Source organism: Squalius cephalus, assembly GCF_949319135.1.
Source record: "Squalius cephalus genome assembly, chromosome: 20".
Taxonomy (NCBI): domain Eukaryota; kingdom Metazoa; phylum Chordata; class Actinopteri; order Cypriniformes; family Leuciscidae; genus Squalius; species Squalius cephalus.
Window position 1 is genome coordinate 14,815,576 of NC_137141.1, and position 25,388 is coordinate 14,840,963.

A 25,388-nucleotide genomic window follows, 5' to 3' on the forward strand; every position below is an offset into this window, starting at 1 on the left:
GGCACATGAGAAGTGTATACTATACATTCCTATCATCACAGGGCCCTGCTTTTTGACAGGCCATCCTTATAATCATATTTTGACGTAACAAAAATGTACCGGCAGCATATACTTTTACGGAAGTTGTTGTAATCAAGCAACCGTGAGGTCATTTTCTAAACACGTTTAAAGCTAGGTCTGTCATGCTTCTGCAAATGTTTGAAAATCCCTCACACCTGCTATAACACGTAAGACTGGGAGTGTTTGCATGAGCTGCGGGACTGCAGTGAAAGTTTGGTTTGGGGGATTCTCCCAGGATCAGCCCACCACAACCATGCTAAGATCGCTGTGCAAGTTTTATTTAGAGTGCGGAGGATTTGTGGGAACAAAGGAAGTTTATTCTGGGAGACCCTTGTTTGCAACATCCAACAAGCGGTTGAAGAAAATTCCTAGAATAGGACTCGCGGTGCTTTGACAAACATCTTACTGCAACTGATTAAAAGTAACCAATAATTAGAGCAATATAATCATGAAGAAATGCTTATTTTGCAATCTCTTGGTTAGTAAAATATTGTGTCCAGCTGTGTCTCAGTTCCCCTATAAGGGCAGATGTGAATGTGCACGTGTATAAAAATAGTTCAAGGCACTCTCCATTCACTCCAAATCCCTCCCGAGAGCTTTTTAATTTACAGAGCTGTGTTAATCTGTCTGCTTGTGTCCCTGAAAACCCTGCTAATAACTCACGTATACGCAGATATTCACTTCTTCATGTTCATAACATATCTCATTTAATTCCAATTTCGGCCTGGATGTAATAATTCACTTCTAGTGCCACTACAGGATGAAACAGCAGGGGGAAAAAACAAAAAATAAAATGAAACGAACCATGTTATTATGTATAGCGATGGAAAATAAATAGGCTCATCAAATTTTTAAAAGGGACGAGAACACGCTTCTCATATCTTCTGATGTTGATAACAAAGGCTGTGTGCATCTATTTTAGTTGAACATCATCATACCATTTCACATGGTAGAAGGTGGCTGTACGAGGCAGCTTGCATGACATGCCTTCATTCTTAAAATCCATAAACATAACTAGATAAAACGTTATGTAGGGAAATGACTCAGACTAGATTAAACAGATTCACTTGCAGCGATAATAAACATTGTTTCAAATACAATGACTAGTATGCACTAAATTATGGACTTACGAGAGGACAAATGAATTAAGACACCCTTTTAAAAACCTTAAAAAACATGTTACTACATAGTAATAACAGTAAATTATGCATAATTACAAGTAACTAACCCTAAACCAAACTGTAACCTTAAGTAACGTTAATTAATATTACTCAATACTTACTTAAGTACGTACAATGTCACCTAAAAATAAAGTGTAACCAAAAAAGCAAAATGTTTCAGTTCAGACAATGTTATGTTCATAATTTGGATTTTTTGTTAGATCTATGCAGTTTATGGCCATATTAATACAATTTTAATCCTTAAATGGGTCCCAAAATGTAAGATTCAAACTGTAAAGGTAAAAACAACAATATATGAAGAAAACATGAAGTATTATATTATATGGTTCAGAAGTTTGGGGTAAGATGTTTTTCATGCAAAATACAGTAAAAACAGCAATACTGTCGAAATTGGATTACAATTTAAATGAACTATTTTAATATATTTTAAAAAGTAATTTATCCTGTGATGGCAAAGCTAAAGGTAACCCTTTATTTCAATGGCACACTTTAGACATTTTACTTGTAACTTTGCAACTACACTCACCTAAAGGATTATTAGGAACACCAGTTCAATTTCACATTAATGCAATTATCTAATCAACCAATCACATGGCAGTTGCTTCAATGCATTTAGGGGTGTGGTCCTGGTCAAGACAATCTCCTGAACTCCAAACTGAATGTCAGAATGGGAAAGAAAGGTGATTTAAGCAATTTTGAGCGTGGCATGGTTGTTGGTGCCAGACAGGCCGGTCTGAGTATTTCACAATCTGCTCAGTTACTGGGATTTTCACGCACAACCATTTCTAGGGTTTACAAAGAATGGTGTGAAAAGGGAAAAACATCCAGTATGCACCAGTCCTGTGGGCGAAAATGCCTTCTTGATGCTAGAGGTCAGAGGAGAATGGGCCGAATGATTCAAGCTGATAGAAGAGCAACTTTGACTGAAATAACCACTCGTTACAACCGAGGTATGCAGCAAAGCATTTGTGAAGCCACAACACGCACAACCTTGAGGCGGATGGGCTACAACAGCAGAAGACCCCACCGGGTACCACTCATCTCCACTACAAATAGGAAAAAGAGGCTACAATTTGCACGAGCTCATCAAAATTGGACAGTTGAAGACTGGAAAAATGTTGCCTGGTCTGATGAGTCTCGATTTCTGTTGAGACATTCAGATGGTAGAGTCAGAATTTGGCGTAAACAGAATGAGAACATGGATCCATCATGCCTTGTTACCACTGTGCAGGCTGGTGGTGGTGGTGTAATGGTGTGGGGGATGTTTTCTTGGCACACTTTAGGCCCCTTAGTGCCAATTGGGCATCGTTTAAATGCCACGGCCTACCTGAGCATTGTTTCTGACCATGTCCATCCCTTTATGACCACCATGTACCCATCCTCTGATGGCTACTTCCAGCAGGATAATGCACCATGTCACAAAGCTCGAATCATTTCAAATTGGTTTCTTGAACATGACAATGAGTTCACTGTACTAAAATGGCCCCCACAGTCACCAGATCTCAACCCAATAGAGCATCTTTGGGATGTGGTGGAACGGGAGCTTGGTGCCCTGGATGTGCATCCCACAAATCTCCATCAACTGCAAGATGCTATGGGTCAACATTTCTAAAGAATGCTTTCAGCACCTTGTTGAATCAATGCCACGTAGAATTAAGGCAGTTCTGAAGGCGAAAGGGGGTCAAACACAGTATTAGTATGGTGTTCCTAATAATCCTTTAGGTGAGTGTATATGTCAATTTATTCTACTAACCCGAAACGTAACTCCCAACCCTAACCTAACAGTCTACTACAGTTTGCTAATACTCTAATGAGAGTTAGTTGACATGGAGTTACTGATAGTTAGGAGAATATCTAATGTGGACCATCGAAATAAAGTGTAACCAAGCCAGGTTTCATCAGCCAGTCTTCAGTATCTGTGAAACATTTAAAAAAGAAACATTTCTTATTATTATCAACGTTGAAAACAGTGGTGCTGCTTAATATTTTTGTAGAAACCATGATGCAGGATGTATCTTGGATGTAGAAACCATTTTTTACCAAACCATTTTCTTTAATGAATAGAAAGTTCAAAAGAACAGCAATTATATAAAATATATAACATTTTGTAGCATTATAAATATCTATTGAACAATTTAACACATGCTAAATAAAAAGATCAAATTCTTAAAACGCGTGAACAGTGTATATAGTACTATAATATAAATTTTTGGATCCTAATCGGTTAAAATATGTTTGTTTTAGCCCTTACAAGGAAACTTTTGTTCACTTTTGTATAAAATCTAGAACCCGAAGCAAAGCATTAGTCTGAAACATGGATCAACAAAGCTCTAATAAATCAACATTTCAGCATTTTTACTTCAGACCAAAGCTGTGAACCCCTGTTGAAATAACCCGTGTAACACCCAGAACTTAATCTTTTGGCCTATTCTGCCACGGCGCCACATTTGCAGAATGTCATAGCTACGTGTCAGACACGCGACGCAGGCCTCATCCCTTATCCTGTGGAAAAGCTGCACCTTCCTTGACCTGACATTTCTGTTCAGAGCCATCCATCTGCCATAACCGAGAGGTGTTGACAGCGCTGGATGATGATGGGTCCTCTGCATCTTCACTGACGACTGACACAAGTTCTGCTCTCTGCAGCTGTGAGAAAACAGATGAAGCTTTGAAAATCGAGAGCAAAAACAAACACGTACCACATGATCTCTTGCGCATCCTGAGCCCTATTCCTTTTTTAAAACTGCGTTTAACCAACAATCAGCGTCAAGTAAATCCACAGAGAGTGATTGATAAATACTCTAGAGGTGTTTCGGGTTTTATAGCAGGATGGGATAAAAGTCGGCCTTATCCTGAGCTTAATTCATCCATCTGTGACGACTCACCATTGCACTGACACCTTCTCGTTCATTACTGTAGTTTTATTGTAGAAGAGGCCGCAGAGCTACCAGGGCTTACGCTGTGGAATCGCACACTTGTGTCCCAGCATAGCTGATGGGCAGCAGGAGACGTGGAGGCATGCCAAAGACAGCAAAAGTCAAGTCCAGGGAAAACACATCCAGCACGCATTCCTGTACGCATCCCTTGGCTGTTAGATAAGAGCAGTGTGCTTTTCAAATATTTATCCTATGCTTGATTTAGGTTCTCCAAAGCCTGCAAAGCACAAAGGAGTTAACACAAAGGAGACTCCGCACGGCCCTATTGTTGTTGTTTTTTTCTCAGCATCAACAATCTTAGTTTCGTATACCCTACAGCAATTTTCAAAATATATTTGCTGTTGAAATTGATACGAGCCCCAAAAGTTTTGCATAAAATCACTCATGCAAACAGCATGTATTAAAACCCAGAATAAATGTGAACATACATCATCATTTACATAAGAGGAACTTTCTTTACATTTGCATGTTATAAGATCACTTACAGTTTTGTCGTGACATTAATAACATTTACATTGTTTATTTAATAATAAGATGTAAGACAATTATATATATATATATATATATATATATTTTTTTTTTTATTTTATTTTTTTTTTTATGTAAATTAGTGATGAAAATATTTTTTTCAGGATGTTATATCATAATGATCACACTGTAAAAACTATATTATATATAAATAAATATAAAAGTAAATAAATAAATGTATTAGTAAAATCATTAACGTGCCCCTATTATGGTATTTTAAAGGTTCCTAATTTTGTTTCGGAGGTCTCCTACAATTGATTTACTTGCATTAAAAGTCAAAATACACTTTAATATTCTCATAATATTCATTTCACATCATCTCATTTCTCATTCTAAAAAACGTTCCATTCGAGTCTCTCTAAGCCCCTCCTTTCTGAGACCTACTCTGCTCTGATTGGTCAGATGGCTCAGTCTGTTGTGATTGGTCTACTCTGCTCTGATTGGTCAGATGGCTCGGTCTGTTGTCATTGGTCTACTCTGCTCTGATTGGTCAGATGGCTCGGTCTGTTGTCATTGGTCTACTCTGCTCTGATTGGTCAGATGGCTCGGTCTGTTGTGATTGGTCTACTCTGCTCTGATTGGTCAGATGGCTCGGTCTGTTGTGATTGGTCTACTCTGCTCTGATTGGTCAGATGGCTCGGTCTGTTGTGATTGGTCTACTCTGCTCTGATTGGTCAGATGGCTCGGTCTGTTGTGATTGGTCTACTCTGCTCTGATTGGTCAGATGGCTCAGTCTGTTGTGATTGGTCTACTCTGCTCTGATTGGTCAGATACACAGTGATACGAATGATGGCGTCAGTTATACCATATCAATTCCAGCACGAGTCTTCATCCTTTTGAAGTGTCTGCAAATGGATTCACAGCACTGGAAACAGCGTCTTCACAACATGTCGACAACCTGAAACCAAACTCCTCCCGTCTCAGCTGCAAATACAGTGTTTGAGGGCGGGTCAAATTAGACATTGTTTGTGGGCAGCCAATGAAGGACTATACGCTAGAATTATGCAAATGTGTTACATTATTATGTAGGTTTGTAACAGGAAGTAAGACAGGAATTAATGACAACTCGTTTCAGCAGTTCAGATTCGATTCTTTCCTTTAGGAGACAATAACTTTATTTATTGTGCACTTTGATCTTTAAAACTGCAGACATTTGACATTCACAAACAGCTACTGTATATTACACACTGCAGGAAAGGGAATATTTGCAAAGTCGAGGCACTTTTTGAGAAAAAATGTAATATGGCTAAAATAATTAATAATATTTATGTTCTTTAGACAGTGATAAAGCTTTGAGCCATAAAATTACCTTTGTATTAGTCATATTTAGATTCATTCTGTTTTATTACATATACATTTGTATTTGTTTCACAGCTAAATCTAACAGTCCTGCTCTATCACTCCTCACTATTTACTATAAACTAGAGTTTGGAAGGATAATGATCCAGCATTGACTTCCTTCATCAGTCGTGTGTCATCACAACAAACACTGGATGGAGGAGTTGCTACAAACAGGCCCGTCCTGTGATCTTGAGACGGGGATGTGTTCCCTTTGTATCTACCGCCCTCCCGTTTGTTTTCCCCACCCCTTTCAGTTCCTCCTATAAACTTTGTAGCGTGTCCTCAGAGCCTGTGTTTCGACATCCAACATTTTCCTGCTGGTTCACACTTTTCCTTATATTTGAAAAGGACTGCTTCTTTCTTTGGCTGCCATTTAAACGGGTAAGAAACTTGAAACTTGAACTTGAAGAAAACCCTTGAAATATTCAATATCACAGCTAAAATAATATTTAAAAATTAGGTATAATATTAAAATATTAAGATTCTGAAGATTTGCTAGTCATTGCATGTGGTTAACATCAGAAAATAGCGGAAGAGATGAAAAATATCAATGCTGAAGGACATAGAGGATGATCCGTCAAGCAAGAACACCAAAAACATTTGCATCCTGTACTGGAATACCACTATCATAAAATTTGTTTGCATGCAAATCAGTAAACAGAAAACAGTCGGTCAAAGTCAAACAATACTTTGATGAAGAACTGTAAAATACACCCTTAAAAAATATAGGATCCTTAAGGATAGAAGAACCATTTTGGTTCTCCAAAGAACCTTTCAGTGAACATTTTTTAATTAGTGTGAAGAACATTTTAATAATCTAAAGAACCTTTTTGTGAAATGGAAATGAAAGGTTCTTCATGGAACCATCGATGCCAATAAAGAACCTTTGTTTTAAAGAGTGTATAGTTCACGGGCATAAAAATGTGCAGGAATATTTTTACTGCGCAACCAGTACACTTTTGTAGTCTTTTGAAATTGAATAAAAGGCGAATCTAGTTGCTTTTGTATTCAACTTCAATACAGTCAGATCACAGATGCTAGTGTTTACTTTACAGCTAAGCAGTTATAATAGTCTCTGGATCACAGGACTGGAATGCAAACCCTGCCCTGATAAATACTGACTTTTGGTGGCTTTAAAATGAGATCAAGTTAAGTCTTGACCCACTCTGCTTTTGTTGTGATATTTTTATTTTTGTCATCTAGCTAATGTTTGTTTATCCAACACCAAAGGGCTGCAAAGGGTCTCTGTAATTCTAGTTCAATCCAAATACGTTATAGCACTGACATTTTCCATCTGAAATGCTTTTTTCCCCCAGGGCTGGATAAGCAAGATAGAGAGACCGATAGAGCAAGACACCACCTTGTCTTTTTAATGGTCAATTAACTTTGTTAATAGGAATGTTGTTCCTGGAAAATGATTCAGGAATGTCTTACTTGGAATATAATCAACCAGTACATCAGTAAATGAGAAAGAGCACCCGAAAGAATGTACCAACAATCAATGGTTGACTGTAATATCATTTAAAGAAGTGTCGACATTTAAAGTGACGCGATTGACTGTACGTGATCTTTTGGCAAAGTCCAGAGCATGTGCAGTTTGGAAGTATTGAGCACATATATCTGGAGCCAGTCGATAAGAGAGTAGCGTTAGCTGTTAGACAAGTGGCTGTCACTGACGAATACATGTCCTTCATAGCTTTTAACACGAGTGCCCTAAAGAGGGTACAAGAGTACAGCAGTGAATGCTCTTTAAACTTTGAGTGCTGTTATGGAGTGTTCATGCTAATCAGATCACTTTGGCAAAATGGCAAATATGCAAGACAAATATGAATAAAAACAATTAGATAATCTGATTGTAAGGTTCCCATTGTTATTGTTATTAAAGAATCCCTTTGAATGAATTTGTATTTGTAATATCTACAGTACATGGCATTTTTAATTTCCTTTAATTTGTAGATCAATTACATTAACCCCCATATACATGAATTATTAGTTGTTAAATTAGGAAGGAAAAGAAAAAGGAAAAAAATGCTTTATGTTTTTAAGAATAATTTTTTTTGTACAGTTGTACAATACAGTTTATTTAATAATTATATATATATATATATATATATATATATATATATATATATATATATATATATATATATAAACCTTTTCTCTCGCCAAAAAAATATTATTTTGATATTATAGGAATACATTCCTTAATGTTTTAAATAAATATAGAACAATTATTTAGTGTAAAGAAATAAATTACATTTATTATGATATATAAAGATAAAATGCAACAATTTTATTTGATAAATAAAATAGATTTCCTCTTCCCGAAAATATGTATTTTAATCTTATATGAAATAAAGATTATTTATTTTATGCATGTTTTTATATAAAAGTAAGCTATTGTTTCCCCTATATTTCCCCAAAATTATGTGTTTAAAAGAGTTGCACATCTCTCTATTGCAACAAAAAATAGCAGTAAATATCAAAATAGTGGTATGATGCATCACTTTCATCAGCCATTTTGATTGTATGTGTGTGTGTATGAATATGAATGTGAGTGTGTTCTGCATTGGGGATGTTCTACAGTCTCATGCCTTCATTTGAATGTGTGTTTGTTCTAGATTGTGCCAGATTTTATTTATTTTTTGACAAAAAAAGTGCAACAAAAGTCCTAAGGTCTTGGACCATTCCAATGAACTCTCAATTTTAAAGAAAAATTCAAATTAACTTTGGGTCAAAATGACCCGAGGAGAGAATGAGGGTTACAAATACAAAAAGCATGAGGACAGTGATATAGAATTGTGGTAAGGCTGTAACATCACAACCTGAAAGGTTACAAAAAGCTTGTGATGTCCACTGTAGTGAACATCATACATCAGGAGGTTAAATAAAGATTGAGCCTCCAACATACAAGTCAAATCAGCTGTTATATTGTTATTTTTAAAACTTGTATCACATCCTCTTAAAATAGAATTTCTTTCTTTTCCCATAAAGCACCACAAGAACGCCACAGCACCGCCATCTCCATCCGTCTTTCTTCCACTAGCCTGCAGTCTTTACATCAGGATGGAGAGGGTGCAGCACATGACGCGCTCAGCGATTCGCAGGGCGTCCAACATCGAAGTGAACCCGCAGACCAAGCGCAACCTACAAGATCTCATAATCAACTTCTCCCTCATCCTCATCTGCCTGCTGCTCATCTACATTATCGTCTTGCTCATGTGACACCAAAAGATGACAACCGGCCAATCACAAGATGAGCTGTACAAGATCTTGGACGATTTTAGGGAATTGAAAATGTCCTATCGATGACGATGCAACAACGCATGTCAGATTCCTGATATGAGGGCACTGTTTTTTTTTTCCATTTATGTTTGTTGCATTCTTCCAACAACAATAAGCATATATTTGACCAATCCAAAATTAGGTAAATTCAGATTCATGTTTTGTATATGAATGTAGACCTCCCATAAGGAAGCAGTCATCTGAGCTGTTCAAAAAGACACAACGAATTAACATCAAAATGGCTGTAATTACTGACTAAAGTTGTTCCCAAGGGTGGGCTACAAGAGGACAGCAACCCCTCAGTCATTTATGTAAATATCCCCATAAAGAAAACAACATTTTCGTAATTGTTGTATTGAAATGCAAAATTTATAGTTCAGTGCCAGAAATCATATATTATTCACATGCAGAGGAACAGAGCATGTTGGCACCGAGGTAAATTACACTTAAATGCTCTGTCTGTTTACACTTCCTGTGAACATGATCTGAGAGAGAGAGAGCTAAAAAGGGGTATTTTAAGGATGTTTTTAAATGTGGACAACCAATAAAGAGAATGTTTGTTTTAAATGTTCGAACTGACTGAATTTTTTAAACAAAAGTTGCGAGAAATAAACCATGTGCAGATCCTGTTGAAGTCACTGAAAGTACAGTGGAAAACCATAAAAAGTGCTGTATAAAGTATTTAAAGTGCATTTAAACGGATAGTTCACCTACAAAATAAAATTATATAAGTCTTTATACTCTCCCTCCTTACAAACCAGTGATTTGAGTAAATGACTTGAGACACACACGAACACACACACACAAAAAAGTAAAAAAAAACTTTTTCCCATGCACAGATAGTTCATCTGTTCCCATGACTTCAGAATACTTGAAATATAATACAAATATTATGAATTTTGTCCTATTTGACAGCTTGTCACTATGAACAGTGCTGGTACAGGGGAAAAAAAAAAAGACATTATTTTTTGGTAAACTATTCCAGTAACTCTTTTCCAGCCAAATTTTTTAGTTGTTCAGCCAGCACCAGCATTTTGATCATTTTCACAAACTTTTCATCACCCCCAGAATATTTTTTCATATGAATATTTGAACATACAACATATCAAAAGAACAGAACTTCTGCTTTTAACTCTTTACCTGCCAATGAAGAAATTTTCCAGCTTTCAGTGTTTTCACTGTTATACGGTAAGAGGCGTTATTATGTGCCTTCTGAAAGAGTACAGAATCTCTGGATCAAAACTGGTAAAAAATAATCAGAAACGGGCGATAAAAGCATTCCTTATGCACATTGTAGTCTTTGACAAAAAAACGATTTTCTCAGCTTTTTGTTCAAATCGTTGCTTTTTTAAATGAAACTTAAACAGCCACAAACAACTTTTACAGCCACATTCAAGTGGCGATAAAAAAATAATGTGTAAAGCTTTTTGTTTAAAAGCAGAGGGTCTGTTCTTTTTTTTGATATATTGCATGGTCAGTTACTCATACAACAAAATATTCTGGGGGCCATGAAATTTAGGTGAAAATGATAAATAAATAAAAATGCTGGCGGTGGCTGGCAACGTTTTATTTTTATTTTTTAAAACGCTGGCGGGGAAAGAGGTAAACAAACGAGCAAAACATTTTATTCAAGCTTCATTCTTTTTTTCAAAATTCATCAAAACTTGAGAAAATTTCGTTTTTGTCAAAGACTACGTCTGGTTTGGATTTAGAACAATAGTCAAAATAGACAGAGTAAACCAAGCCTGGAAATCCAGACCTAAATCTAAAAGATTAATGGTCTGGCATCGACTAATGAAAAGCGTGCATTTGAAAATCTCGCTGCACGCAATTGGATAACGCTACGACCAATCACAACAATAAACCCCAGCTACCAGCGAAGCTAACCTTATTAGACATTCTCTGATTATACTCTTACCGTATCTGGTCGATGAAACAGCAAAAAACGACCTTCTTGCAAAGGAACGATTCGATCGGCGTCTTCTGTTCCTGTTTTAGATAAAAAGCCAAGTCTAACTCGTTCATTGTAGCGGCCAAAGCCGTTTCAAACAACTGGTATTCATCCATAGGCATTTTGCAATGTTTAATAATGACTTCGACGTCACAGCGCTGTCGTCATCTGTTTAGCTCGCCTCTGGCCCGCCTATATCAGATAACCCGATGTGATTGGTGCAGCTCAGATCGAGGGGCATATTTAATGAGCATCATTACTCGACACCAGAATAACTCGCTGAGCAAATTCAACTTGTGCTCTCGCGAGAACTCTGGATTACCAGGGTAAAGTAGACTGAGGCTGCGTCCGAAAACGTAGACAGCTGACTTGTTGCCTCCTGCCCTATCAGGCAATGACTTTGCAGGCAGCGTCTGCGCACGAAGGTTCCTCACGAAACTGATTTCGGACAGACTTCTGAGGCAGCGTAACGGTTTAATAATCTACAGCAAAATAGAGCCAGCTTTGGTGAAAACTAAGTGAATATTTAATGACTACAATAGTAATTTCTCGCTAGAAATGACAAAGTGGAAAACGTTGATCAAAAATGTACATTTACACACAAACTGACGACCAGCCGGCAACTTTCAGACGCCATCTTTATTTTTCTAGCTCAACTGTCACAGAATGGAAAGCACAGGAGTGTGGGATATCAAAGGCAGCAAAGGATACATCTATGCTGCTTTCAAAAATCGATCAGATGAAGGTATCTCAGGAGACAGGAAGTGAAACTAACATTGCATTCGGATGAGCCTTGATGCCTTCCGAACTCCGAAGGCAGCATTTATCAGTTTTCGGACGCAGCCCGAGTCTATCAACACCCCCAAAGCTTGTACAGTCCCATACCTCTTCCTGGGTCGACATTTCATTCAGTAAACTTAGGCAGTTTTGATTTATATGTTATTAAATGTTTGATGATCGCGTTAGTATACATATGTGTAAGAAATGCTTCTATCGCTTGTGTTTCGATCCGGAGATTCCTTACTCTTTCAGAAGATGTATAATAGCGCCCCCTATCGTATAACAGTGAAAACAAGAATTGTGTCATAAATCACAGAAAATTCTGTGAATGGCGGGAAAAGAGTTCAAAGACATGCAGTCCTGCTACCATGCTGTTATATTTATTTAAATTCTTTTTTCTTTCGCATTTGGTTTGTTCTTTCATAACAAGACAGGATAATACAAAATATATAAGTGTCTGTGCAATTTATTTCAAAACTGGCAAGACATTGGTATTCCAACAGTTTTAGTCCATCCAGAAAAGACTTATTTATGAATAGTATATGAAATGAATGTGCATTTCATTTTAAATCAAGTATATGCCCATATCAAAAGGGAAAATAACAAACTCACAGTGAGATATCAAGAACAGACGAATGGACTATTGAAAACTGCAGTTTCACATGCTCTTCAGTTGAGTGTCTTGAAAAATTTAAAAGGAGAAGTACTGTGAAAATAGCTCTTGTGGTTGCTGTTCTTTTGGTGCTACAGTTGAATCCTCAGTCTTACGAGGGCTGCACAAAACACAGAAAAGTCAAACACAACCAGTTACACTGCAGCAGCATTAAAGGAAAGTGAAGTTGAACATCCTGATCAAACACTTCCACATTGAGTTGCTACTTTATCGCATGACGATACTATCTAAGAAAAGCTATATTTGTGTACAGTGGCCGCAAAAAGTATGTGGACACTTAAGCCACACTTTGAATGGCATTGCAATAGATTAGAAGTGGGATTTGTACTAAAGAAAGATAGTGTAAGCATACTTTGCTAGTGTTCCCATTAAGTTATGTAAACATTACTTCTGAATGTTCCCTGAATATTCAAAATGTCCAGTATTTTAAATGTTGTATACAAATGTAAATGTTAATTGAGAATTCCATTTTATAACTTTGCAAACATTACAGGAATGTTAGTTTTGAAAGTTGTGAAGTAGTAACCTTTAAAAAAGTTAGATGAAAGTCCAACTAAAACGTTTCAGAAAAACATCATTCCATGAACAATGTTTAAAATAAATGATGTTTTTTGCTAACATTTTGAGAACATTATTAAAGGTCAGATAACTTTGAATGAGCATTCTATTAATGTTATTGAAAGAACGTTTCTTCATTACTTTGAGAGAACCTTGAATGTTAGCCAAAGTTCTGAGAAGGTTCCCTGTTAGCTGGGTTCATAAAGTTTTTACAATGCACCACACAAAATAAGACACAAATAGGCCATATTAAATACATTCTTTAACTTTGGTTAAAGTAATTGCATATAATATTTCAGAAAAATAAGTTAATTATGGAAAAATTGTCATCTGTAATAACATTCAGACAGTTAAAAGTGTGGCGATACATCCAATTCTTATAAGAGTCTAAATACTTTTGGTGGCTACTGTCCATGTGTATTTACATTATTTCCATAGAGTCATCATTACTATAGACCTTTGCTTTTTTGGTGACATCAAGAATAATCCTAAAATTTGACATCTGTAACTACAGCAGTGTCTCTTGACCAATAGGAAACTGCTCCCCTTGTTCAAGCATCAAAGAATCACAGGCGCCATGCTGAACTGTTTCCTTCTAAATGCTAAATAAAATATGCCCCTCTACCAGAAACGCTCTAATATTATCTCCCGTCTCTCAGCTGTGTACAACATGTTCCTATGCCTGATTTTAACATGGACAAAAATACCAGGAATAGCCGTTCATCATTTGAATGGCTCATTTTAAAACCACAAAACAACAAAATGCATGAGATGTGAAGGGCGGAGTATAGCTAATGGGCGGAGGCATACTCGTGACTGCTATGTGATGACATCAACCGCATGCTCGCGTTGACATTCCAATGCCATTGTGTGATCACACACAGTTTACGTGAACTTTCAGTCCGCTTTGTGATAATGTTCTTGCCAAACTTGCCACAATAAGGACATTGAAACAGAATTGCTACGCACAATTGATCATGCACACAAAGTAGCATAAAATACAAACATTTTTAATGTGTGCCTTTCACCGGCAAGATGCATTAAAGAGTGAGATGAGCAAACCCACAATTCACTCTGGACACAAATGGCCGTGTTCTCGTATTAAAACGTCTAATCAACACAACAGACTGACGGTTTGTCTACCATTACTGCAGGAAAGGACTGAGACTGTGTGATCCGACCAATGGCAAGACAGTTCTGTGGTTTAAGCATGTCTCTCGTGAGGACAATCTCACCTCCGGGTGGAGTCAGCCTGAGGCGGAGGGGTTGGAGGGGGCTGAGGTTTGTTAGACCTGAGCTCATGGTGGTGAATGGGGGAGTTGGGGACAGACTCTAGGCAAGCAGGCGGGACGGAGACGCCCGCCATCCCTTCTGCCCCAACAACGCTTAGGTTCGGAGAGCTGGCGAAACTGTTCGCAGGTTTTCTATACTTATGCTACATTAAAAGGACACACACAGAAAGGGATTGTGGCGAACTGTAGCTTCAAGCTAAATGATGACAAGGTAATGGACATCATTTTGAATGTGGACAGGAAACAGAAATGACAGATTACAGCCCCGTTACAAAACCTAGTGAGCTACCCAACTGGACGGCATTTTAAGGCATCACATGTGCAGTCCTGAAGCAAAGGCGGTTTCAAAAGGTATGTTTTGCTCAAATTGATAACTATTAAATTAATCAGTTTATGTAGTTTTACTGTCATGGGTTTGATTCCCAGAAAACACACAAATTGCTAAAGTGTGTGTCAAATGTCAAATAAATAAGATGGTGGATAATAAATGTTTATTGTAAATAGACTTATGTTTCATTGAATACAAAAAGTATTGGTGGAAAACAGAACAAAATTGTTTGATGCGATTAAAATCCTGCTGTTATAAATATACTGTTATCTATACATCTGTATCAAGGATTTCCACAAAATATTAAGCAGCACAACTGTTTTCAACATTGATAATAATAAGAAATGTTTCTTGAGCAGCAAATCAGCATATTAGCATGATTTCTGAAGGATCATGTGACACTGAAGACTGGAGTAATGATGCTGAAAATTCAGCTGTCATCACAAATAAATTAAAATGTATTATTTTAAACTGTATTACCATTTCACAATGATACTGTTTTACTGTATTTAGCTCAAATAAATGCAGCCTTCATGTTGAGCATAAGTAACTTTTAATCATTCAAAAGTTCGGGGTAAGATTTTTAAAAATATATATCAACATCTATCTATATATATATTTAATATATATAATAAATAATTGACTATCACAGATGAGTGTTGGGTAGATGAGAACTGGGTAGATGCTAATGGATAGTTTTCTCCAGGTATTCTATAGACCTCCTGTGCAGAACAATTTTTGTGTGATGAGTAGATTTGTAGAGTGCTTTGAATGGATAATCTTTAATGTTTAATCTCGGTTAGGACGGATGCTGTTTATGTAGGAAGCACAATAGATTTTGGAACAGAGCTTATGACTTGGAAAGCAGGGTAGAACTTGATGTTTGAACATGGATATAAGAATATAAGACACAGACAATGACAAATGCACAAACACAACTAATGCAACAAAGAAAAAGTTAGACCAACTAAAAGAACAGTAGAAGGCTATAAATAGTCTCTGCAGAACATCCCATTCCAGCGGGATACACTTCCCATACGGCAAAACCTTTGAACTATTCTTTTATTATATTCATGGATTCCATGAACTGTATAGATGGAGTGCTTTTAAAAAGGTTTATGGTTTGTACTTTTTTTTTACTATCAGATCAAATCCAGTTTATGTGGTACTCTTTTATCAGTGTGGCTGTATCTCTCTCTAACCTTTATAAGGGGGTTTATGACCCCGACATTGGGATTGGTGTTGAACACCTTGTTGAAGCCAGGCTCTCGGTTCACCAGCTCCAGTTGATAAAACTTCTTGTCATCCTGGAACAAAGGAGACACAGTCAGACCGAAAAATCAATGAACTGATATTGAATTCTGTCTGAAGACATGTAATGCTTTGGGACAAAAAAACAAACATATGTAGTACAGTAGTACACATCACTTTAATGTGGTGCTGTACCTCTGCGACCCATTGCTGTGAACACTTACCACAAGCTTCTTGACCAGGGTTTCTCTCTCGGACACCATTTCTCTGAGATCAGCAATCACCTGGAGGTCCTCCGGTCGGCTTTCTCTATTCCTGAACTTCTCCTCCGTACCTTCCAATCTGCTCACCCCACACACATACACATTAACAATTATACTGCAGTAAAAACAATGGCTCTGGCATTAAACCTAGCAAGCTGCCCTCCAAGCCAAAATGTTCAGGCACTTCTGGCAACAGTTCAATCTACTTAAACATTTCACCTAATATTTTATAAGTTATGTACAGTATTTTTGTATGCTAAGCAACATGCTAACATCAGACTCTATTGCAATCAAAATGTCCATCGTCTGCGGGCCAAAAGTGACCCTATCTGTTCCTATAAAAAATGATATGACCAATAAATTATAACACATATTTTTCCATAACTTTAACTCATCAAAATAAGTTTTTTTTGCAAGTTATACAAGATTCAACTAATTTTTTTAAAGTCAGTTTAATGTAATTTAAGTTGAAATGCCTGAAATAGCCAAGTTGATTGTACTTAAAAAATTTAAGGCACTACTTTTTTTTTTTACAGTGTAATCAATGTGTGTGATTTGATGTTAGCATGCTGCTAAGCTAATGGCTCAATACTATAATAAGTATCAACAATACTTAGAACTTCATGGGTGGAGCGCTGAGGTCTCATCTCATGTGAAGCAATTACGTTTAAGGTACCATTTTAGCCTTAGAAGACCTACACTGTACTAGACAGCAAGGCAGCTCGCTTGGTTTTGGAACAGAGCTAAAGTGATTCATCTGTCTTTGCTTCTGAAATATTCATAAGGATATTACATTAAAATGATGTGTTTTGAAATTCAATTTAATTTGATATTCAATCTGTAACTGAGATCAAGGGACTCACAGAATCTGCAGAGCAGAGATCTTGTCTTTTAGCAGCTCCTGAGCTTTGTTAAAATCTGACAGCATGATCTGGGTTTCTCTGTTATGAGAAGCGTTCAGCTCGTCAATCTCCCTCTCGAGGCGCTTGGATAGATCCTGTTCGTGAGCCCTATGTAGAAACAAAACCCTTTAACACATGTAAAACTATATATATATATATATATATATATATATATAAGGTTCTTTATAGTGAATGTTCTTCACACCAAGAAGACTTTTAAGAAATGTTCACTGAAAGGTTATTAAAATGGATTTTCTAACCGAGAAAATAAGTTGGGCAACAAATACAATCAAGTTTATTTCGTTCTGAGGCGCATAAACTATTATTTATTAGAACAAATTCCCTCAGTTCCCCAAAGAAACTTCTTTTCATGTGCCATAAATTAGATCCTCATTTGAATGAAACCAAAGGAAATTTGTTTGTTTGTATCAGCTAGACACCTCCACTGACCTTGATACTTCTATACAGCCGGAACAGAAGAAAGCAGCTGATGATATCAAGAGAAGAGAGCTCTGCCTGAGGGCATTGGGCTCCTGCGTGGGAAACAGCTCCATCCGCTTTCCTCTCATATTAAATTAGCTTCTGTTTCAGCTAGACTGACCTTTAGGATTTTATAATTTAATATCTCATGAAAGCCAAAAAAGATTCTGCACACGCAGAAGATGTCTGTTGCTCGCTTTTGCATAGAATGAGGCTATTAAAAACTGGGATAATGGTAATGTTCACCGTTTGTACTCTAACCTTAACACGAAAGTATTACCTTGAGAGCCACAATTTCCTGTTCCTTTATGTTTCTGGCCTTTTTGCCATTTTATTGGCCTTAAAGGTTCTAAGTCTTAAAGGTTCTAATAATCAAAAAGGTATTTATTTAAACAAAACAAACACAGGTAATCCACGATGAGAAGGCAGCGTGATAGCGTGAACACAATACCCGACAAAGGAACAGAAATCCAAGAGGAACTTAAATACATAGTGATGATGAACCAACTACAGTCAGGTGTGCACGTTAATTAATGTCCATGGTAACAAATGACTGGCGGGAAACTAGGACAAAGGAAAAAGGTTTGTTTACTAAACTAAATATTTGAAACAACCCAATACATTTATTAAACATCTGTGGTTAAGAAGGAATTCTAATGCTTAAGTTTGGTCTTAAAGTGTTACTTCATCAAATTTCAACCTGCTTTGTTTACTCATTCTTCATTTTACCTGGAATGAGAAATTCACATTTAGTTTGACAGCTCCAGGGCTTTCACGGCAATTTTTTCAGTTTTTCCCCTCCATTTAGCTTAAAACACTGTGTTCATGGTCATCCAGTTTGAAATGTTGACAACAAATACGGAGGTTTCTCAGATTTTCCGTCGCAGCGCTCTCTCCATTTTTACGATTCATTGCACCCTTCAGCTCTGCCTACAACACGCTGGATCCTTCACTGGAAACCGAAAGTAAATCACTCCCGCTAAACGTTTACTCTTTGAATTCTTGCACCCGCGAACTATACAAGTCGACACCGTTATGACCAAAAGTTTGCTTAGACGTATTTCCTACTAATAAAAGGTGGTGTTTGACTCTGGTCAAGCGTATCCATAACAGACTGGTGGGAGTGGCCTTGGACGGCAACATGCCCAGAGCATTATGGGTGTTGAGGTTTTCCTACCTATCTGGCAAAAGAGAAGACAACAGCCCTTTTCCCTCTGTTTTCTCTAGTCAGGTAGCATCGGTTTAAAAAATATATATTTAAGAATAACTGTAACACTATATTTAACACTACATGCAGCCAAGTTTAATTGAAAACCCATTTTTTCAGGTTGTCTGAACAAGTATGCCCACTTACTTCCAAGTCACGTAGCTGACAGTCCTATAATTCTAGAAGTTAAAACAGACTCATAAAATTTATAAGGTTGGAAATTGACCTGTAAAACCTTTTCTGGACATTTTAAATGGCTTTTTAAGCCACATACCCTCTATGTACATATCAGGGACAAAATCAAAATATTATTTCAACACATTCTAGGGCACCTTTAATATATCCTCAGATGATGTTAAAAAGTTGGTACCTGATATGCATATTGGCCTCACTGCGCACCCGCAGAACTTCTTTCCCTTTGAGCTCCAGCTCTTTGGTCAGGGTGCTGATGGTCTCATTGAGCGAGTGGATTTCATGGTCCAGATCGGCGATCCGGTTCCTTCTGCAGCTCACCTCCTGCTTTAGGTCAGATAAACGCCCTAGAAGGTCGTGTTCCTGGAGAGGCAATCCACAAAATCCAAAAGAGCAGATAGACTTTAACAGAATGATGGCTGTTCGTCTCAACAAGGCAGCAAATGCAGTTTTCATAAAACGATTCTCTTAAAAAAGCATTAGAAGGTTTTGTGCCAGACCCAGGGGCTTTCAAAATATGCATATAGGTCACATAAAAAGAGATTCAATTGTGCTGAAGTATTAGCTGAAGTGAAACGAACCTGAGAGAGTGAGACTATGAGTGTGAGTATTAGAGACACAGACAGGGAGGGAGATTATAAATCAAATATGAAAATGGGGAAAAAGGTGGAAGTCACGGTAAGAGCTCTCCTATAATTCAGAACTCAGTACCTCATACTTTATTCATTGTGGTTATTCTTCAAATTTCTGTAAAGTGCAGCTTAGCTTAGAGACATTTTATAATGGCCTGCCATCCATTTCAAGCGTCTCTATACTATAGTTAGAAACCATAACTATGTCTTGAAACCAAGGGCACCAAATGTGGCATCTGGTTTTATGAAGACAAGAAGCAAATGCTGAAACAGTAACAAAGGTGGGATTTTGGTATTCTACTTGGTTTTTTATTATTATTAGTGGTTACTATTACTATTGATCATATTTAAAAAGATGAAAAAAGATAGTTTTAAAACTCGTGTCGTTTCAAACCTGTATGACATTCCTTATTTTGATATTCTGAAGAACATTGAGCTCCAAACAACATTAGATCAAGTGACTTTTATTGTATGGAAAAAATACAAAGACTTATGCTTTTATCAAAATATGTTCCAAAGGAAAAAGTCATAAAGGTTTGAAACCACAGTAAATGATGAAAGAGGTCTGAACAAACCACCAACTCTAAAGATGTTATTTTAGTATTATTTCAATACTATTATAATATTAATTAATATTTTGAATTTGATTTTTTTTAACATGTTTTAATTTTAAACTAATATATTTTTATTTTTAGTACTTCAACTTTTTCAATTTCAATGTCTAATTTTTTTTTTATGTAATATTTATATTTTACTTTATTCCCGCTTTATTTCAATTAACGAAAACAATTTTCCTTCAATAACAACACTGATTATATCAGACATAAATTATCTCTCAAATATTGTACATCTGTGGGCAAAAATACCACATACATGCACAACATATTAAAATATTCTATTTTCCCATTTGTATAGAAAAATACAATGTTTTAAAAACAATGCGGCTGGAAATTGGAGATGATGCATTTCATGTACTGTATGGCGGTCTGTGTAGTTTCTCTCCGGTTCAAATGTTCTTATCCGCAAGGCATGAGATGTCAGAGGTTCTCATGAGAGAAAAAGCTTCTTACAAAATGCAAGACTGACCAAAAAAATAAATTAAAATATATTTCTCATTTTGGAATTAATCAAGAGTCTACATCCATCAAGTCTGCCTGTTGGGTTTAGCATTGATGTATCAAGCTTATCTTTCAAAAATGCTCACATGTTCTTTGCAGCGCTCAATAGTGTCGTCCAGCTCTCGTTTGGCGGCATTGTTCTCCTTCAAGTGGACTTGTCTCAGGTGTTCGATGGCAGTGGCATGGAGATGATTGAGCTCTGACCGCAGGGAAGCTATAGCACACACACACACACACACAAAAAAAACAGTACAAAACAAATCCTCCTTACAGTTATTTTCTTGCATTTAGAGCCTACTAAGAGCCTAATGTGGTATAATGGCTCTGGGGTGGTGAACAAAAGGTTGTAGGTTCAAGCCCCTACTTTATAAGCTATTATAATCATACCCTTGAGCCAACAGATTTCCTCTGTAATAAGTGCACTGTGAGTCGCTTTAGGATATAAAAGGCTGTGAAAATGACTATTTACTTTCATGATAACAGTGCATATGAATATACTACAAGACTTTAATGACCCCATAAAAGGCACAGATCTTGTAGGCTGGTGTGCGGTGATGTAGTTAATTTGAGCGCATGACTCACCCAGCATGGCTTTGCCTTCATCCTCCAGCTCAAAGCGCAGCGTCTGCAGCTCCTGGTCCGACTGCTGCCGAAGGATTTCCAGGGTCTGTCTGTGGGCTTCTCTCAAAGCGTGTAACTCTTCTCTCTGTTCCTGCTTTAGACGATCCTCCAGATCCTACATAAAATTAAAAAGACTGAATCACACATGCAATGCATAAAACTAAAGACCAGATTTTGCATATGGATGCTGCATGATGCGACAGGAACAAAAGGTGTCAATGAGGAAACTAGATTTGCATTTAATGAAGGAAATAGTAGTTTGCAAGACAGGAAAAGAGCAAATGTTAAAGTTTTAGGTAAGATGAGGTTTTTGAAATGCCGCTTTTTTCTGCGTATGAAAATATATGTACAGGACCATTCAAAAATTGAGTCAGTAAGTGTATTTTTAAAGGTCCCGTTCTATGTGATCCCATGTTTCAAACTTTAGTTAGTGTGTAATGTTGTTGTTAGAGTATAAATAATATCTGTAAAATTATAAAGCTCAAAGTTCAATGCCAAGCGAGATATTTTATTTAACAGAAGTTGACTACAAAAAACGGCTGGATTGGATTACACCCCTCTACATCCTTCTTTAGTGATGTCACTAGAACCGTAACCTCCGCCCACAGGAACACAGGCGTATTGATGGCGAAATGTCAACAGACGTGGTTGATGTTTATCTATAATCGGATACCGCAAAAGTTTAATTCGAAGTTGTTAGTTTGCTCTGTCCATTTCACCACGGACTGTTTTTCTAACCTGGAATAATATCAAGCAGGCTTCTCTCAGCGTTTCATACTGACGAAGGGGGCAATTTCAACTATATTCCAGCAAGCGGTAAGTAGTGATTTAATATGGAAGTAGCGATCACTCTTCACATCGTTTCTCTTAGTAGGATGAAAATAATCTTACTTAAACTGTGATTAATATACAGAAAGCGATCAAAGAACAATCCCTTTCCAATCGCCCAAGCTGTCAATCACACAGCGCGAGTTTATCTGGACTCTTGCCAAAACTCGTTATGAAATCAATGACGCTGTTACACTGCACAACGAAGCTCTGTATTTATATACATCATGTTTGCATTGGTGAAATCATTAGTGAGAGTGCAGGAACTGCGTTGCAATGATAAGATCTTTCACGCGATCAACAGACTGTCATCTGCTCAATGCTCATCACTGCAACCTTTTATGTGATGGGAATAGATCTAAATACTTAAAAAACTTCTCACGATTCGTTAATCCAGATAGCTGTAATAGTAAAAACGTATAATAGCTGTAATAGTAAAAGTTTTTCAGATAGTTCCACATGTAATGCCAGATATTTCATATGCAAGCATGTCAGCCAATCACAGCAGAGGGCGTTTACACTGAAGTCTCACAGCAGACACGCCCCTTCAAACAGAGTGTTCAAACCAGGGAATGAAATCAGGCTAGGAAATATGCCTTTTATTTCTAAATTATAACAATTTTTGATCTAAAAAACATACTAACATTATAAGGGCACCCCTGGAAACATTATAAAATAATAAAAATAATCCATGGAATGGGACCTTTAAAATGCTTTTGAATGAAGTCTCTTATGCTCAGAAGAGCTGCATTTATTTGATCTAAAATACAATAAAAACAGTAATAATCTGTAATATTATTACAATAAAAAAAAAAACTATATTTTCAAATGTAATTTATTCCTGTGGCAAAGCTGAATTTTCAGCATCATTACTCCAGTCTTCAGTCACATGATCCTTCAGAAATCATTCTAATATGCTGATTTGCTGCTCAAGGAACATTTCTTATATCAATGTTTAAAACAGTTGTGCTGCTTGATTTTTTGTAGAAACTGATTTTCTTCAGGATTCTTTGATGAATAGAAAGTTTAACAGCATTTATTTGAAATAGAAATCTTTTGTAACATTATAAATGTCTTTAATGTCACATTGGATCAATTTAATACATTCCTTGCTGAATGAAAATAATTTCTTCCAAAAAAAAATCTTACTGACAAACTTTTGAACTGTCATGTACATTTAAGAAGGAAAGAAAAGACCAATCACAAATGTGCAAATGAATGTCAAAATGAACACAAATTAGTTTATAATGTTACGATGACATTACTGTTGTTACATCTCGAAGGCTGAACATTCTTATCGATGTAAAATTCTGAGATGAATCATGTTTATTTTATTCTTTTAAGAGCCATAGTTTTAACTGTAAAATCCAAAACAATTTGTGTCTAATATATTCTAATTGTAATAATTGCTTTTTAATTAGCAATATATATATATTATACAATATATATTATACTAATATATTAGTCTAATATATTCTAATTGTAATAATTGCTTTTTAATTATTTAATAGTATTTAAACATGTTATCCATATAATATTATTCTTACTACTAGTTTTTAGTATAGTAGCCTATATATTTACAGGAGGGAGATGATCATCATACTGTATTACTATCAACTGAATTCACTGCAGAAATTTGGGAAGAAGAAAAAAAATTAAGAAGATTTTCAATATAGTGGGTTAGTTAGTAATTAGATGATGCCATACAGAATCATCTTATTACAGAATCATCCAGTTTTACTGTTGACACTGCTATTTTATGGATAGTTTCTCTTTATGCCACGTCTGGGAGGAATAAGACGACATTTAAACAGTCCACCCAAAAAGTCACTCACGGATTGACATAAAAGAACGGAGATGAAAGCAACTATTAATGTTTTTTTTCCATTACTTGGTAATCCGAAATGTGGCCAAATCAGCTTAAAAAAAGCTTCTTTCTTGGCCGCAGCGCAAGATGAAGAAAAGCCCGTTAGACTCTGCTTCAAATGTCTGGGCTTGCCATCTTAAAATATTCTGTGTAATGCACAATTTTCAAATGAAACAACAGCTGCGGTTTCCTGGATGAGAAACATGTTTTCAGATTCATAATGTGTTTTAGGAGTAGACGGTGGACAAGGAAGCACAAAAAGTTGGGTAATTTACCATCTGGATGTCATGCACAGTGGAGATTCTCAGTGTGGGGTGATAATGCAGGGGTGACAAATCCAGAGAGTAAAGGAAACAGACATGTACTATGAAGGGGAAGAGGACACAATGAAGGTGACGATCAATACAGGATGACAGGCAGGAGGCATCATGTCTAAATGAAAAACAGGTAACGTGCACTACTGTGCAAAAGTTCGGGATCGGTAAGATTTTTAGAAAGAAAGAAACACGTTGAATTATTTTTCAATTGCAAATAAAGGCTGTTCTTTTGAACTTTCTATTCATCAAAGAACCCTGAATTTGATTTATCAACGGATTCCACAAAAATATTATAACTGTTTTCAACAGTGAATGTTTCAATGTTTCAGTATATTAGCATGATTTCTGAAGGATCATGTGACACTGAAGACTGAATAATGATGCTGAAAATGCAGCTTTGCCATCACAGGAATAAATTACATTTTAAAATATATTAAAATTGAAAACAGTTATTTTAAATTATAATAAAAATAAAGTTATAATTAAATTTCACAATAATAATTTTTACTGTATTTTTTTATCAAATAGATGCAGCCTTGGTGAGCATTACTGTAAGACTTCTCTCAAAAACAGTAAAAACTCTTACTGACCCCAAACTTTTTAACGGTAGTGTATAATCAATGAGTTTGTGAACAGTATGGAGTTTGATATTCATTATATGAATGATATGATCTATGTTTTTGTTATATGAAGGACACAAAAAGCTTTTATGCATTTAATTATTTTAATTATTAACTCTAAAATCTAACATAAAAATGTGAATATAAAAGTTATATATAATGCTATGAGAAAGATCA

At 36.3% G+C, this 25,388-nt stretch overlaps 2 protein-coding genes across 4 annotated transcripts in view; one reads left to right on the top strand and one right to left on the bottom strand.

Annotated features, from left to right (window-relative positions):
• Positions 1-3,690: 3,690 nt before the first annotated feature.
• The window catches only part of fam184aa (family with sequence similarity 184 member Aa), a 54,257-nt gene continuing 32,559 nt past the window's right edge, over positions 3,691-25,388 (bottom strand). The window contains exons 11-18 of one of the 3 annotated variants that reach the window (XM_079852438.1): positions 21,541-21,694; positions 21,045-21,172; positions 19,387-19,571; positions 17,291-17,437; positions 16,389-16,506; positions 16,116-16,220; positions 14,529-14,728; positions 12,514-12,835 (exon numbers count right to left, since the gene is read on the bottom strand). In XM_079852438.1, the coding sequence (XP_079708564.1) occupies positions 12,754-12,835; positions 14,529-14,728; positions 16,116-16,220; positions 16,389-16,506; positions 17,291-17,437; positions 19,387-19,571; positions 21,045-21,172; positions 21,541-21,694 (1,119 nt within the window). In that variant the 3' untranslated portion in view covers positions 12,514-12,753. Of the gene's footprint in view, positions 3,888-11,903; positions 12,836-14,528; positions 14,729-16,115; positions 16,221-16,388; positions 16,507-17,290; positions 17,438-19,386; positions 19,572-21,044; positions 21,173-21,540; positions 21,695-25,388 lie in introns of those variants that run through there. The other 2 variants (XM_079852439.1, XM_079852440.1) reach the window with 2 other exon arrangements.
• pln2 (phospholamban 2) lies at positions 6,275-10,131 on the top strand. Its single transcript, XM_079852441.1, has 2 exons — positions 6,275-6,427; positions 9,041-10,131. Exon 2 carries the CDS (start codon positions 9,113-9,115, stop codon positions 9,269-9,271), a length of 159 nt encoding a protein of 52 aa, XP_079708567.1. The 5' UTR covers positions 6,275-6,427; positions 9,041-9,112; the 3' UTR covers positions 9,272-10,131.

Excerpts from the sequence above, each read along its gene's own strand:
- pln2 (XM_079852441.1), top strand. The coding sequence starts at position 9,113 with ATGGAGAGGGTGCAGCACATGACGCGCTCAGCGATTCGCAGGGCGTCC.